Source organism: Emydura macquarii, unplaced genomic scaffold, assembly GCF_026122565.2.
Source record: "Emydura macquarii macquarii isolate MOO-44397 ecotype Brisbane River unplaced genomic scaffold, CSIRO-AGI_Emac_v2 contig_1477, whole genome shotgun sequence".
NCBI classification, from domain to species: Eukaryota; Metazoa; Chordata; order Testudines; family Chelidae; genus Emydura; species Emydura macquarii.
Genome location: NW_027131614.1, coordinates 25744704 through 25762348, shown reverse-complemented (window position 1 = coordinate 25762348; position 17645 = coordinate 25744704). Strand labels below are relative to the sequence as shown.

General features: G+C 39.2%; 1 protein-coding gene across 1 annotated transcript in view; it reads right to left on the bottom strand.

The window, feature by feature from the left end:
* Positions 1 to 17645, bottom strand: part of NOL4 (nucleolar protein 4) — a 219311-nt gene that overhangs the window by 161393 nt on the left and 40273 nt on the right. The window contains exons 2-4 of the mRNA XM_067553820.1: positions 15255 to 15404; positions 864 to 975; positions 239 to 351 (exon numbers count right to left, since the gene is read on the bottom strand). Coding sequence (XP_067409921.1) covers positions 239 to 351; positions 864 to 975; positions 15255 to 15404 — 375 coding nt within the window. The remainder of the gene's footprint in view (positions 1 to 238; positions 352 to 863; positions 976 to 15254; positions 15405 to 17645) is intronic.

Genomic DNA, 17645 nt, shown 5'->3' with positions numbered 1-17645 from the left:
GAGAGTGCTTCATCAGAGCCACTGGGTAGGAAGAGACCACCAGTACATTCTGGAATACCTATATATGTCATTTAAAAAAAAAATACCTTGCTATATTCAAAACTGTATTACAAATATAGGGTCAAATTTGGCTCTATGGCCATCCTTGGTTTAACAGATTGATTCCAGTGAAATTATACTAGGGAAGAATCTGGCCCAAAAGGAACGGTGAACAAACTTTGAATATTTGAATTTTTACCTCATCTTGCTGTGAATTTAGTAGCTGCAGTTTCATGTGCTTCATATAAGCCATAGTAATTGGCATATTGTAATCAATCATACTGGTCACCAAAGTTGGAGGTTTTCCATTATCTGTAATATAAATATATTTATTATACATGATATATTGGAGGCCACCTCTGTCTAACGTACAGTCAAATGTCAGACAGTTTCTGTCATTTGGCTCCAACTTTGGCATTTTCAATTGCTCTTTGGTTGTACAGATAGAAGTTTCCATGAAGAAAATCTATGAATCAAGCACAAGCCCAGGAAAAATTATGAGCTCTTCTATCCTACATTACTACAGTGCTTGCACTCCATCTATTCCCTACTTTTAAATGGATGTATAAACATTTCCACAGAAAAATAAATGATTTCCTCCAGTTAAAATGATCTGTCTATTGAAGATGAGCATGGCATTTTACTCCGTCCCTTAAGTGAATGCAGAAGATTCACTACTTTCTAACTTAAGTAAATGAGATCATCTGACTTGTTGAACTGTTCCAGTCTACCAAATTTTTATGAACCTTCACTTAAACTAGGAAAATATAAATGGGTATTAGGAATAAAATTACTTTACATCCCACCGTTTGACACTAAACTACCTTTATGATCTGCTCCATCTGGGTTTAAATGCATTCTTTTCTGGCACTCTGAGCAACTCATTAGAAATCGTGTCACCGCTTCTCTCGGCAGGAAGGCATAGGTCTCTGAAATCTGAAATGAATAACGAAATATAGATGTTATTATATAAGCTGACTGAACATGATTTAAACAGAGCTGATCATTTTATTTCTGTATAAGGCATATTATTCCATAATGCCAGGGTGCACAATGAAAGCATGTACTACATACTATGCAGCATTTCAAGAAACATCTACCTAATCTGGCTACTCAACATTTAATGGCTAATAATAGTTGATTCTATAAAAATGCAATCATTTAAAAAATGCTTCAGTTTCTTATTTGTAGTTTTGGCAATTTCTTTTCAGCAAAAATATTCGTATGACAGGCACCCAAGTGAGGGGTTTATTTTAAACACACTTGAAAAGCTCCCATCTATTTTTCTTACAGCTTCTACCACAAAAACTTCCTGAGTTTATGGGTGTTATTTATTTTAATTTTAACAGTATGTCAATAAATAGGTACCAGACCCAATAGATTAGAATGTTGACAATCTCCTTCCTCACTATTCTTTTCTTGTCTTTACTATACCTTTTGTTGAAAATCTTCACAGAGAGTCAATGATTAATACTCTGATTTAAATAAATCCTTTCTGCTAACCCATCTAGAATTTAGCAATCAATCAACCTCAACAGTTCCTTTGGCACATCTTGAAATAATACATTTTGGCCATCCAGTCCAGAATAATCATATTTTCATATTTTATGTTCACACACAACCATCAAGTCTGACATCTGAGGGTGGGTGCATCTGGTCTCCTGCAGATCAGCAAACACAGCTAGTGCCACAATGAATTTCTAGGCCTCAATTTGCCAATTGAGAAGACTGCTTTGCAAAGCAGATATCTCCTGAAGAGAGAGTCAGACTCAGGAGCAGAAATTAAAAGAGGAGTAGATAAACACCCTCTTGTACTCTGCTGCTGGGACACCTGCAGCAGGATCCCACTTAGCTACTGAAGGGTGGAAATACTGATGCAAGTCTACTTAGGGGACCAAGGTGACAAGATGGAGGCCTAAATTCAGAGGAGGTATGTGTAAAGTGGTGTAAGTTACATTTCAGTAAATGGGTGTAAGAGCGGTTAAATATATGCAAGTAGGAATAACTGAGCTTAAAGGAGCTGGACTGGCTTATTTTAACCATCTTATCCCCTTCTTTTGGCTAATCTGTCTTCTGACTGCTCAATGCTGTAAGTTACACTCCCTTAAACACTTCAGTGGAGCAGATTCAGAAGTGAACATGTCACTAAATTGGTGTGAGTTTAAATTGGTGTAATTTATATGCTGATGTGCCCTTAGACTCACCCATCAATTTGGTCTGAAGGGAGGAAATAAGGAGCAAACTATGCATTAAAAATTATTAAGAATGTGAATTATACCATTATGTCTATGTTACTTATGTTAAGGCAGTTTGATTGTTTCCATTATAAACCTCTGTTTCAGGGGTGTTATAACATGATTGCATTTCTTTCTGAGCTGAAACTTGGCACAAATTGTCTTAGCCCCAGAAGAAGTTTGTTTGAAAACAACCTGAAAACATTAAACTAAACCACCTTTTGAATTAGAAATTCTGCAAATAAAAAAAAAAAATCATATTTCAGATCAATTTTGCCCACTTTTATACATCAAAAAGAACTGATTTTTTTTAAAAGCATGGAAACATGAGTTGGACTGAGTTTTTACAGCATCTAAAAAAGAAAAACTGAAAAATCAGCTAGAAATTAGCATTTAGAAATTAGTAAGTGCACATATCCAGCTCTTTCATAGCATTTTAACACATTTGGAATTTGACTGTATTGAAATTAATGGAGCTTACCCATGGATTCATTAGTAGTCTGGGTTTGATAAGAATGCTCCATTTATTCTAATCAAGCATTTCTGTCGAATTCTGATTCCACTTAAATAGGATTGAAATCCACTGTGGGGAACAACTGAGTTAAGTCCCCGATTTAATAGGTGAGGTCCTCTGACTACAGGGGAACATCAACTTCCCACAATTAAATTTGTTCACATGGCAGATCCTTCTGTCTCCAACCTCCCACTATAATATGTATTCAGGGACACCCATCCCTAAATCATATTAACCTTGGCCAACTTCCCCTTTCTTTTACCTAGTAAATTGGCTCAGATTACTTAACTTTTATGGGCCAAATATTCAACTGGTGTAATCAAGTACAGCTCAATGAGCACCAAGTCACTGGAGCTCTGCCAGTTTCTGCCAACTGAAGATCTGGCCCATGTTTCTTTATGTATTTATTTTTAAATGATAAATTGTGCTTCCTCATAGTTTGCCACAGAACTACTTGCATGTGTGCAGCAAACTGCTCTCCTAGGGTAGCAAATGGAAAAAGTGGTTCATTTTGCTTCCACCACCAGAAAAATAAAAATTGTGGGGCTAAATCCTCCTTGCCTTTCTCACAGAAGGAGTTCTATTGAGTTAATTAGGGCTTTTCATGTCCGTGAGGACAGCAAGATTTGGTCATTTGTCTTATTTTATAAGAAAACATTATTTGTGTCTGTAATGGAGCACAGTCACCTCTCATGAGTAGCCCCTGGCTGAGTGCATGTGCCTGCACTCACTCACTTCATGGTGACCTCTGTCAGTGATTTGTCAAGGTTTTCCAATGACTCAGCCCTGCAGCCAAGTCACACAGAGTTTTTATGTAAAACAAAACAGACCCCTTCTAGGGTATAAAATCCTAGTACCCCTCTGTTGGTGTCTCTCTAGCTCTCTCTCTGGGCTCAGTCTCAAATAGTCCCAGCCCTGTATGGGGCCATACCCCCTAGGGTTTTCTCCCTTGAGACACTGTCTTCCTGAAGTCCTCCTTGGGCTCAGTCCTTAATCATTCCCAGCAGCCAACAAGAGTTCCCTCTTGCTCCCCAGTCCCTGCCAGTAACTGATCTGTCCATGGGCCTGCTACTCTCTCAGCCAGCCAGGAGCACAAATTTACTGCTCCAGGCAGCAACTGACTGGCTCTACCACTGCAGCTCCTTTTATATGGCTCTCCTGGGCCCTGATTGGCTGCTCCCTGCAGTCTCTCTCATTGGTTGCTTCCCCTGCAGCCACTCTAGGCAGCCTTCTCTTCTGTTCTTTTCTGGGCCAGGGTATGGTAGGTCCCTGAGGCCTCCAGCAGGGGCCTCTGGGCCTAGTCCACCCCATGACATGTCTTTCCATTTCTTCCGAAAGAAGGCAGTAATGGCCCAGTTCTTCAACCCTTGCTCATGTGAGCATTCCCAAGGATGTCAGTGGCAATGCACAGTGAGTAAAGACTACAGTTAAGGGTTGTAAGAGAGAAGGACTTGTAACTTCCCAATGTGTTCAGCATCAGCTTCTCTCACGCAAGAATGGAAGAGTAGGGGGAGACTTAGAAAGACCATTAGAAAGTTCCATAAGTACAAGCATAACTATAGAACTGTGGCAGGTGGGGCATGGTGCTGCAAGTGCTCCTTGTCTCAGTCCACCAGTTGTGGCCATAAGCTTGGCATCAGTCTATACATAGCTCAATAAATAAAACAAACTCAAACTTTGGCAATCTGCATCTTTAAACTACCAAACAAAAGAAAACTCCAAGGCAAACACCTATCTCCAGCGCTTGAGGGCAAGGCCCTGGTTTGAATCCAGGATTCTGGTCTGTTATTGAGGAACTCCTCCTGCAACCCAGCCTCATCCTGCAGTACCCTTTCAGGAGTTCTCAAATTTTTTTGCTGCGACCCCTTTGAAAATGTTTCTGGCTGTGATGACCTCCCACTCCCCCATGCCATGTCATCCCAACCTTACCAGCATGCACGGGGGCTGACAGCTCGCGAACCCCCCCATAATAATCTCATGACCCCCTGAGGGGTCATGACCCCCAGTTTGAGAACTCCTGTGGAAGCAGGCAAGCCTTCTTAACAGGCCTGCTAGCTCTTGATTGGTCAGCATTTCCTCCTGACACTTCTAGGCCTTGGAAGGAGTGTCTTGTTGTTAACCTGGTCTGAGCAGATTCTCCTTGAGCAGAGGGTGTCAATGCCTCCAGCAGGGGCAGAGAAGGCTGAATAGACCCTATCAAAAGGACCTTCTTAATTGTGTTGAGCTTTGCTGCTACATAAGTTACCTTGGCTTAATGTGGTAGGTATGAAAGCTAAGTAGAACAATGCTCTTCCATGTGATGCAGTCCCATTTTTTTCAGTCCTATTTCTTCAACTCACCCTCTACACAAGGTTTTTTAATGGTGAAAATACAGCAGGATCCACTGGTCTGTCCCCTGGTCTGTCCTCAAATTCCATCTCCACTCAGCTATGGAGAGAGCTATCACAGCTCAGTACGCCATGAACTGCAGGGTTGCAAGTCCCCTCTGTACAGCCTCACTCTATCCTGCCCTGCTTTCACTCTGTGAAATCACACCAGATCAGGACCAGATTGTGCCCTGTCCTAGCACAGAGCTGCACAGAGGATAGGGCAAAAGGAACATTTCCCGACTTCTTTGTATCTCCACACAGGGACAAGATACATTTGCAGGCCTTACAGTCAATAGAGCACAAGGCCTGTATGGGCTAGTTTGGCTAGCAGTGCCAGTGTCCACAAAGTGCAAGGGACAGACAGAGAGTGAAAGGGCCATAATTCCACCCCGTTCTTCCACATGTGCCAGTATGCAACAGAGGGGTACGCATACAGGACCCTCTTGAGGCATGGTGCGATTTTCTCTCCTACAGCATAACACTTCTGAAAGCACATGCTGGAATCCATACCTCCTATATGTTCAGTGTCTGGAAGAAAACCCTCAGCTGTAGTTCAGGCCTTGCCCATCTGCAGGTGATTCATTTGGACCCTGAAGAGCTGATAAAAAATTGCTTTTGGTATATTTCCAAGAAAACTCTGACTGGAAAATGGGTTGAGGTGAGTGGGACTGCATTATTTGTATCCTTGCACTCATGAGGCAGACACAAAGAGGGGTACATTTTTACCATGAGGTACAGAGAATTATTCACATAAGTGCCCCTATAATGAATAGGCAATGAACAGTAATTACCTTTTCATTGTGTAGAAAGTGTGTGTCCTACTGCCACAACAAAGGGAAGGCTACCTTGGACTGCTTTACAAACCACTTGTAAAACACAGTACTTTACATCAACTGTGATGCTTTAAAAATGCTTCCTTATCATCCTTAATTATGTATTTATTGTACATAAGTAAATCTCCTATTTCCAATGGAAACTCCACACCTTACATGTAGCCTGTATTTAGTGTTTCACACAGCAAATATACATAGGCATGTGCTAACAAGTAAATGGGGTTTAATATAATGTGCACTATGCATGGGTACAAGGAAATGGATACGAGGAAATATCTGTTTTTAATACTATAAATGTGTGCAAATAGCAAGGAGAAATTTTTATCCTTCCTTATACAACCCACAAAAAATAGATATCTGGAGCAGAAAATGAGTATTACCAACACAATACAATGTCTGTTTTATCCCCCAGAAGTTTCAGGATAAGAGACAAAATATTTCAGAAGAAGTACAAATACTCAAACACTTTGCATATACATTGTCTTAGCACCTGATCCAAAGCCCACTGAGGTCAATGACTTCCACTGATTTCAGTGGGTTTAGGATTAGATCCTTAATGATCTCATTCTGATGGTCACACAGTTCTGCATTATTTTCAGGTATTGCAGCAATCCATCTAAACCACCTTAAAATTAGGATTCTCTGAACCTCCATAATGAACTAAATGCTAATTACTAGCTCCCAGGGTGTGTGAGACTATTCCAAGGCAGGGAGTTTTAGGATCTCATGCTTGATCCAACTCCCACTGTTGCCAGCTGAAAAAATCCCCTGGACTTCAATGGGAGTTGAATCAGGCTCTTACAGAGGCCTTTTAGCCTCATCTGTTCTGTTGTAGTTTTAATATGTGGGGATAATTTCCTGTGTGTTCTGCCTTCAGTGTTTAGATTATATTAATGCATTATGTGTTATTTATCATGGAACCATTTTTAAATACATGATTATTTGGAAAACTAACAAGCACTAAACTAAAAGGTAGATTTTAGAACACGTGGCAAATGTGAGGAACAGAAGTGAGATTTTGCAAGTGAATTTAATAACCCTTAAGACAGAGAACACGTGAGAATACAACAGAGAATATATATGTGTATAGTATGGAAAAGATGGTGTGTCAGAAAAGCATATAGTTTAATTTCTTTTTTTTTTTTAAATCAGAGAGGAACCAGAGTAAAAAAATAGATGGTGGTATGTAGTCCCAGGCCAAGGGCCATCAAACCAGGCAGTTGAACCACATCCTTTGATGACAGGAGCATAGATAACGGAGACAGTGGTGGAAGTCAAGGGATGCCCTCTTCCTGCCTGATATCAGATTAACAAATGAAGATAGACTTATTTCATTATTATTGTTTTATTACACAGATCTATAGGGAGCTCTTCACACTAAAATCGGGGTGCACTGTATACAGTTTAGATCAAGACCAAACAGTATTGCATCCAAAACAGGGAGCTTATGCTGTGCAATCTTCATTCCCTCCTTCCAGTAATATAACTAACTTCCTGAATGGATTAGATGGGGAATAGCAGTTCGTTGACAATATGCCAGGAGATTCCAAAACTACAGTATGTAGAAAGCCGAAACAAATATGCAGATAAAAAATACATAGGGCTTGATTGTGCTCAGCCTGTGTGGTTGTGTGAAGGAACAGAAAGGGTACAAGAAATTTTTCTCACACTTTGAGTTCTGTGCACATGACAGAGGACTGAGGCACAGTTGCAGTCTTTATGCTTCCCTGAGAAAAAGGTCTGCTCCAGGAAAGTGACGCTATTGGAGGGAAAGTGCTGGCCCACGGTCCTGCTCTGCCTCTGTGCTGGTTAGTGAAGCTGGTCTTGCATGTGGGAATGTAGGAGCACATACTGCACCCTGTCAAAGAGTGGCACTTCCCCTGGAAGCAATAGTGATAATGTTTAGAGGGCAATGGACAAGGTGTTTGTATGATCTGATTTTTCAAACTATCATGTGTATTTCACTGTTTGAAACACTTGTTTTAGAAGGCAGGAAAGAGGAAGAAAGAGGAGGTAAGCTACTCAAACTTGAAAAGCCCTGTTGTTGAACCACCTGGGTGAACTGTTGGACCCTGGCATACTGTCCCAGCCAACATTGGCTCATCTGAGTCTCACATTCACCACCCACTACGTTTGTACGTGCCACCTACATGATCAGAGACTTTCCTCCAAATTGCTTTCCCTTGACATGGCAGCAACATTAACATCTCATATCTTACACTACATATATATGCCGTAGACCTATCCCCCTCCCATCTCATCTTCCTATTACACTTTCCTCCTCCAAATGCTGGAAAATTATTAATTGTTTTCTATCTAAAATTTAAGACTTGATCCTTAAGCCTGGCCCACCTGTGCTCAGAACCGGACCTGAGAGGAGCCAAAGGTGCCCCTGATGCTGGCGCCTACCAGAGGCCATTTTGGTACAACTTAGATCAGGCTAAATTGTCCCTGTTTGCAATGACCCACAGAGTGTAGTTCCAATAATTGAGGATTATTGGATTGCAGTCACACTCCAGGCACACCTTTTCCTCTATCCATACCTCTGACATGCCCTCTGTGCCTGGGCAACAGTGCATGGCCCAGCCAGAGATTCTCTTTACATAACAGAAATCACTAAGTAGCTGGTTACACTGGCTTTCCAGCATCTTTGTACTACCAGATAGGAGAACCCAGGGTCTGGCCCTTAGGATATGAACTTGAAGAGTTCCCAATGAATTCTCTCTTCAGAGGAAAAGGAGATGCATCCATGCAGAAGAGGTGGGAGACCTGGAGATGGAGCTTTGCAACAGTGAACAGGGTCCTCAGGGATTACAGGACTGAAAAACCGTAAATCCTAAATCCTCCCTGTAGAGTCCATGTCTTTCCATGCTGTAGTACGTCCTCTCCTTCCATTGGCAGCATAATTCATTCAGGAGCTGTGCTGATGCTGACTCCACCATTACAACTACACTATTACTTACCGAAGGTAATTAGATAATGTAACATGAAACAGAACAATGACCTGGGTAACCTAGAAGAAGCTCTCATACTTAAAGTCATACTAAAGTCTGGATGCAGCTGAACAGTGCAAATCAAGTATTGTGCCTCTGTAAAAGCTCATAAAGGCTAGCTGTCTATTTGTTGTGTTTTATTCTAAGAGAGACAATCACTGGACTCCTTGTTCCTAGAGAGTGGCAAAATATATTAAAAAATGCAAAATAAAGATGTTAACATTTTTTCAAGATGCAATCTGAGACCCTAATTTACCACTGCCTTACTCCATCTTATGCTGGTATAATGGAGTGTAAAACTGGAGTAATATGGTGGTGAATCAGGGCCTGAATATACTCCTGAGCCCTGCTCCAACTTGTTACTCAATCAGCAAGAGAACTAAGGTAGAACTGTTTTGTTGTTGCCATTTATTTGTAAGGCAAGTAGTAACGAAGGAAGAGAAAACAAACTAAGGTAGTCATGGATGTTTATGGATGCTGAAATACTGAAAACTAAAAAGACTCTTTTAGTCTAACAAGTCCATGTATAATTCAGGCCTCTGTAATGCGATTTCTGCACTGCAGTGATCAGTCATTTCCATCAATTCTCCCTGTATAGGGCTGATTGCAACTCAGGTTCAATGGGTGAATATTCACCCATGGTTTAAGCCTACTAAGTTCAGTGCAGTTAGGGTTACCAACCATCTATAAATTTACAGACAGCCAGTAAAAAAATGTACAATTTTAACACTGTCCGTAAACCCATAAATAAATGAAAATGTCCGTGAAATTGGGTAGAAATAAAATATATTGTAATTTGACATTGATTGTCATCGTTCAGAATCACTTCTTGTATCATAAAACTACACTGACCATGACTTTATCAATTTCTTTTTTTCTATTATTGCACATGCCCAAAGAACCTGATTGATCAATTAACTGCAGCTAAAACAATTGCATAATTCCAAATTCCTGTGTATAGAATATTGTAAGTGAGTACACACTTTTGGGACTTTATTGTATTGTTTATGGTAGTTTTAGTGATGTCAGTAAAAAGTTTACCATGTCAGTAAAAAACATCAACTTCAGATGTTCATGTCAGTAAAAGCTAATATGCAAGGTTGGCAACCCTGAGTTACACCAGAGATGAATTTGGAGCCTGTATCTGAATAAAACAGACAGGAAACAGTTAAAGGCTACCTGCCTGCCACATGATCCATCAGGGGATTTAAAGATGAGTATGTCCTGTTTCTTGGGGTTGGGCCTGTGAGCAAGGCAAAGGAAAAGCCTTAGGGAACTGCCTGCATTTGGTATGGGGAATTATTTTGTTTTTGTGTTTGAACAATGAATAGTGTCCTGAGGAAGGAGCTGAAAGAGACTTGAGTGTGGCATCAGTTCTTTCCTGGGCTGATGAGATAGCCCACCTGCTTACTGGCCCAATAACTGAGCAGTCCAAAGCCTATGCAAAAAGTGCCCCATTCCCACCACTAGCAAAACATGGAAGAGTTTTCCCACAAGCATTAGACTGAGAACATCACATGCATTTTGCTCAGACTTATTTCCCAGAAAAAAACTAGAATCCTAGTGTTTTTCCCACTATGTCACGCAGGCTTCCAGGCAGGGAGATGTTAGTGAATTTTAGTGCTCAGGAGTAACTGTGTCAGAATGCAGAATTAAACAAACTTTAAAAACAAATCAATTTCCCTCCCCCCCACACACACACACCAAAAAAAGGTTACATTTGTTCTCTCAATAGCATTTCTCTCCCACCCATCTCTCATTTCCCCCATTTTGCCACCGCAATATTCCTCCCATGGTTTGATGTCTATACTCATAGTGGGTCCAGTTGTGCCTTTAAGCCATAACATTATAAAAGGGCGGTCCAGGTGGAATCCTGTCTCAAGGAAAGAGAATTCTTCCTGGAGCTCCCAGCTGCACAGGAGGACTGTGCTGACTGATAGATCCCTTCAGAGAGCACAGCATACTTTTCCCTGCTTGCTCAACCAGCTGTGTTAGCCAGTGTGCCCCACCTCTGCCCTGCCCCAAACAGGCATTGTGGAGTCTAGCACCCCATAGGGTGCAGATCATGCATTCCAAGGAATAGGCTCCTTTAACCCGCCTCCCTTCCCCTAGCCACCTGTGCACCTGTGGAATAGCAGGGCATAACCTGGCCTTGTGTTAACTACACTGTGTATATGATAATGTTATCTCCTCAGGAAAAGGACCTGTTTTTTAATGTCTGGAAACATCACAGGCCATTCTGGAACTAACTAAATAATAAACACTATATACATTGTTTCTCTAGTCTAATACAATATAGTACTTGCAAAAATGTGTATTAAAAATTGTAGCTGTGATTTAAAACCCCAAAAGCACGAAAATTCTTGTTACGCTGCAACACAGATAGGGCTGGATTTTCTGCTTGTGCAACTCCACTGACATCAATGGAGTTACGTCAGCAGAGAATTTGGTTCATAGACATATAATAGTGTGAACTAGTAGTGTCAGCCTCTAGGTGGTCTTACATACCATATGAGTTAGGACACCTACATGTAACAGGGTGAGTCAGAAAAGAAGAAGAAAAAATGTACTTGCTTTTATTAGCTAAATTAGAAACTTACTATCATTTTTCCACTGTTAAGGTTAACATACTGAACCATAAGGGAAAAAGTCTTGGCATTGCACAGTACAGTTTGTATGATCCCTGCAGGGTACTTGGAGTGGAAGTAGAAGGAGAGAATGTGAGCTTACTATATAACTACATTACATACCCTAACACAGGTAGGTTCCTAAGCAATTAATGGACTCTGTGTTGAGGAATCCTGCAGTTTGAGTTTGACACACTTTTCAGCTGATGAAAATGTACAGCAGCTCCCTCCAAAATATGTTATCACAGAACCACCGTATAGCATAGTTATCTTCCTGTGCAGCATCATTATGTAAAGTCCCATTAAAACTGTACAAGTGCCCTTCATTTCCACAAAGCCTTGCAATTTAAAATTAAGTACCTGTGGTGAAGACTAAGGATGGTCCGTTCACAAATTGAGCCTACATATGCCAGTATGTTATGCTGGGCAAGTCTTCCAGCACTTCAGCAGGATGGGAGGGGAATCCTCTTTCAAAACGGAAAAAAATCTTTTAACTTTGTTCAGAACAGAGACTGTGTAAAGATTCCGGCCTTTTCTTACATTTTTCAAACTTGTTTATCAATATAAATACAAACTATAGTTAATTTAAGTTACAATACCTTTGCCAGTTTCTTTGCCTTACTAATCATACCTGGGCATCATTCAAAGTTTTGGCTAAAGCTGGCAGAATTATGAAAAAACAGATTCACGACTAATCTATTTGTATTTAATTTGCTGCTGTTTGTGGGGTCACACTATTCATTATTCATGAGGATTCAGGAAGCTGCTGATATTCATGAAAATATTTGTGAATCCCAAAAGTTCCATGAATTTGTGCCACAAGCGTGGCAGGGGTGGCATTCAGAATGTTCTCTTTATCATTCCCCTGTTAAAAAGATTCAGGCGTCCCATCAGGAAGCAAAAGTGATACCATGTGACCAGTCACACACCAGGAATTGTGAACATCAAATACCAAATAATTGTAGCAAATAGTTCATGAACCACCTATACTCTGGAAATCGTTCATCCAAACTATTTGGTGAATAGTCATGACGAACACATTCCCAGAAATCAGGTCTGATTCAATGATGATATGTGAGACTAAAAATGACCATGGTTTTGGTTCAGATAATACTGTTGGAGTAGCTGCAGTACTGACTTTGATTTATAAAGCTCTAGGACCTAAATAGTTTGGGAAATAATTATTTGAGAGACTTTCTCTCCCAGTGAGGCACCACAGCAGAAGTCAGCTGGGTTGCTTGAGCTAACAGATCCTAGATTTAATCCTCTATGGCAGTGGTTCTTAACCTTTCCAAACTACTGTACCCCTGAAGCCTGAGTCCCACCCCCACGGGGCTGAGGCATGTAACTTAGTTTCATGGCACCCCTGTGGCTCCAGGCAATTGCCTTTCTTGCCACCCCCAATACCAGCTCTGCACTTGCGACCCCTCTAAAACCCCAGGTTAAGAAACACTGCTCTATGGGCACAAGAGAGTCCAGGACACTGGAATTTGCTTTCCCAGCTAATCCAGCAGAGTCTAAGGTTCTTCTGTTCAATTAAGGCCTCACTTAAGAGTGGGCAAAAACTGATGTTAGTTTGTTTTGGAGGGTTTTTTTTTTCATAGAAATATTGAATTTTTAAAAATTATATACATGCAGCTTGTCCCTGGGACATGTAATTGGATGCACTTTATAAACCAACAAATACCACTAATGCACACACATTGATAATTACATAGTAACTTGCACTTGGGTTGCGGCATCATTATCTGATAACTATGTAATAAAACTTAGGTCACCACTGGAATGAAAATTAACAGCATATAAAACTACTGTACAAGTTGCTTAATCTACACAAATTGCTTCAAAGGCACATTACCTGCCTTTGCACATTATTCATGATATATAAAGGCCTGATCAAATTGAAATCAATGGGACTACTCATAGTAGTAAGTATTATATCTGGTACATATTTGCAGTGTTGTGCCCTAAAGAACTTTATTTATAGTCCATAACATTCAGGATAATTACTATATGAAGTCCCTTTGAAATTAAGGGTGCAAGTGACCTATTCATTACAATAGCACTGTAGCAAAACTAATGCATAGCTAGAGGCCAATGCAGATATGGTAATTCTACTTTTATTAGTGCCCTGAAGACTAACCTTCAAAACTGGCTATGGTGACAGATAAAAGTTATTTAGACAGTTACTGTTTGTCCACATTGCAAGATTACTGCATAAAAATAATTTGTCATGATGACTGCAAGTATCATCCCTTATATATATATATCTATATATATATATATCTTATGGGTCAATAAGGCTGAAGACAAGTTGTGACAAATCTTACACAGACTTGGCTCACACCATACACTATGAAATAGCCTTGAAATAAAATATTTTAAAAAAAGAGTAGATGTGCCACATAGTAAAGATTACTATGCATCTACAAAGTTTTCATATTGCCTGAAAAAAACAGTAATGAAAAATTAACTGTTTTTATACTCAGTAACTAAATTTCAACTGTAAGTATCTGACGTTTTGCGCTTTTACACATTTTGCTGCTCTTTATATTAAGAATGGCTCAAATGATTTACATTTTTTATTTTTTTATTTTGTTTTAGTTTGTAAAGATTGCATCCAGGCTGACATGCAAAGTTTCAACTTACTGTAGCTGGAAACTGCTGGAGTAATAGTCCCAGAAAAGAAGAAAAGTGATAAATCCTTAACTATGGAGACACTAGTGAATGCTGCTATAATAAAGTGTGTGCATGTGTGTGTGTGCGTGCATGCGCACATACATAAAGTTTGGTTGCTTTTGTCACATGAGTAGCTCCATCAAAAGCAATGGGATTACTCAAAGGAGTAAGGTCACTGATTTACAGACAGGGATGTACGTTTTACTCACCTCGGGAAATAACAGTAAACATTTTATTAGTTCTCTTTAGGAAGCAAAAATGTCATATTTGCAGAAAGATACTGCTCCGTTAAACATCAGTTTACAATTATTTTAAGATTGAGATTGAACAGAAGTGTCTAGTTCAAACTATAAAACACAGTTCAGAAATTTAAAAAGAATTTTCTGTCTAGTCAGCCAGTTTATATTGGTTTAATATCTGACCAGTCAACAAATATGCCATTGAATCTACTTGCTTTTCAACTTTTTGTTTGCAGGAAAAGTATTACAAGTCTTCAGACCATTAAAAATCCCATATTAACTCTATAATAACAAAGTATAATGTAGATTTCAATCTGAAACTGAAACTGAAGTACAGCAGTTCATTTAACAAACCTTAATGGTTGTATCTTGACAGTCTTCATAAACTGGAAAAACATCTGCATTTCAATTTAATAATAATTTTTAAAAATGCTATTAGCATGGAGCTTCATTTTGATAAATAACAAATCGTACTAGGATGCAGTATAGTTTTAGCCATATCAGTCCCAGGATATTAGAGAGACAAGGTGGGTGAGGTAATATCTCTGATTGGGCCAACTTCTATTGGTGAGAGAGACAAGCTTTTGAGATTAAAAAGACAAGCTAGAAAACTTGTCTCTCTCACTAATCCAAACAATTCACAATCTAAAAAAGCACTAAACAAATATACAATTATGTTAAAACATTTTAACTTACACATGGTCTTTTTTTTTTTTTGTTTACTTACTGCTTTATAAGTTCTCTTTTGTCCAGCATGCTTTCGGATTTGTTCTCCATTAGGCCCTGTTTCCACATGCATGGAATAGATAATGTCAAAGAAATCTTCAACCACAGCTACCCGCCTTAAAGACAGCTTCTCATCTACACCTACTCCATCCTGAAAAAAAGATAAGGAGTGCAGGATGAATAGATGACTTATGATAATCATGGAATGCATCCGCGTTTAGTGAGATCTGATTAAATAAAGACTCTTGCATAGAGATCTGAAGTTCACTATCCTAGAGCAATACTTAACAATTCAATGCATTACAGTAACATCGTTATACAATAAATATAGGATCATAAGAATAATGAAAAAGGCTTCTTTTAAAAACAGGATATTTGATTGAAATGCTATATTATGTAGACAATACTTTTTATTATACTTTGCTATTTTTAAAAAATTTCTTTACACTTCTTTCTGCAGCGCCAAAAACAGTATTTTATAAAATTATTTAATAAAATATTTTAATTCATAGGTAACTTAGTAGACAGTAACTATTAATGCAAAAGTAGTTCTTACCATAAAGAGTTCATCCCTTGGAAACCTATTTGAAAATTCCTTTTGTGAAAACTCAACACACCATGGATAAGAAAAAGTATTATTTTAAAATATTAAGATTTTGCACACTGATGTCTGAATGGAACAAGTGATAGCAAATTGTGGTCATAGGTAGGCTGATTTTAAAAGGTGATGTGAGCTGTGGGTGATCAGCACCTCTAAAAAGTCAGATTCATATGGCTTACGAATTAATCAGCACAGTTCAATTGTTGTCATTCAAATAGGTTCATGCACACAAGATTTTTTAATATCTGTGTGTGAATTCATACTGATGAAAGGGTCTATAGTGCAGGCAGAGCTTGTGCAAGTTTCTCCATAGAACCCTGCCAATGAGCATCAGTCTTGAGCGGCACTATTTCTGGTTTTCCAGGCCAGCAATCTCAAGAGCAGGCTGGGTTTGGTGATACGACAGAATCATGCGTGGACTAAGATGAGAACAACTAACTCATTTTCACTCCTGAGCCAAGACAGAATTTGAATTTAGGCCTCCAGAGGCAACAGTGACTCCTGACCCGCGATGTGTATTTAATGTAAAAATGCTTTTAAAACCTAACATGTTAACAACAATAAACTGTTATTACTACTATGTTTAATGCTACTGTGGAACAGGTTAATGTCAGGCCATTTGTAAAAAAATGCTTGCAGTTCTGGTACTGTCACCAAATAAAAGCCAAAGATGAAAAGTGAATAGACAATTGCTGCACTATCACTTCAAACTGCAATCCACCACTAATAAATTCTTGCTAATCTATTCTTGAAAACCTGCTAGATCTGAATAAACACATTATAATGTTTCATTTCTTCTTTTTTATTCTATCCCATTTATCTTATTATTTTATTTTCAACAAAGTTCATGAATGGACTCATCTCACAGCGTACATGAATGCTTCACATTTCTATAGCACTTTCTTCTCAAGGATCATAAAGCACTTACATTGGTACCAATGGGTTTCTCAGTACTACACAATGTACTTAAAATCCTGACTAGAGATGAGCCCAACCCAAACCCCACATTGGAACAACCCTAAACTTTGGGGAAGTTTGCATCTGCAGCTATGCAGTTTAGGCCAACACCTAATCATTACCTTTTCACCAGCCAAAAAGCTCTGTGGATTCCCTAATGTTTTCAAGCACTCTTATTATGGTGACAGTGTTATTTCATGCAGTTTTCAGAACACTTAGAAGTTTATGATGTTGATTAACTGGTAAGGACTTAATCTGTTTATTCCTAATGAAAATTGTATTAGGAAATATCCTAGAGGGGTGTTCTCTTGTAATTAAAGAGAAATGCATTACGACAATATTAATTTGAAAACAGATGCCACATCACTACAGCTGACAGCATCAGAAAGGTGTTCCTAGAATAAGCTTGCAGAAGAAATTGTTGTGAGAAAATGTATTTTGGGGCTTTTGGTGTCTGCAGTGTGCAGTGGTCTTTTTATAAGTTGCCCACACACTCCTTTCATAAAAACAAGAAAGGAAAGCCTCCTCACCACTTTCAACCATGTATTATATTACTTCTTATTCAGACACCGGAGAATCAGGGCAAACTTTCAAAATCAGGGCAGTCAGTGTAAATGGTATACACTATTTAATATGAAGACAGTACTATTAATTAACATTTATAGTGTGGCAATGCCTACAGACCAGCCAGATCTGGGGCTCATTCTGCTCGCTGCTGTACAAACATACGAGTGACAAACCTTTCTCCAAAGAGCTTGCAATCTAAAAGACAAGTCATAACAGGTAGATAAGGCAAACAAGGAAGCCAGTCTGGACGGTTGGAGTTGGGGTTAG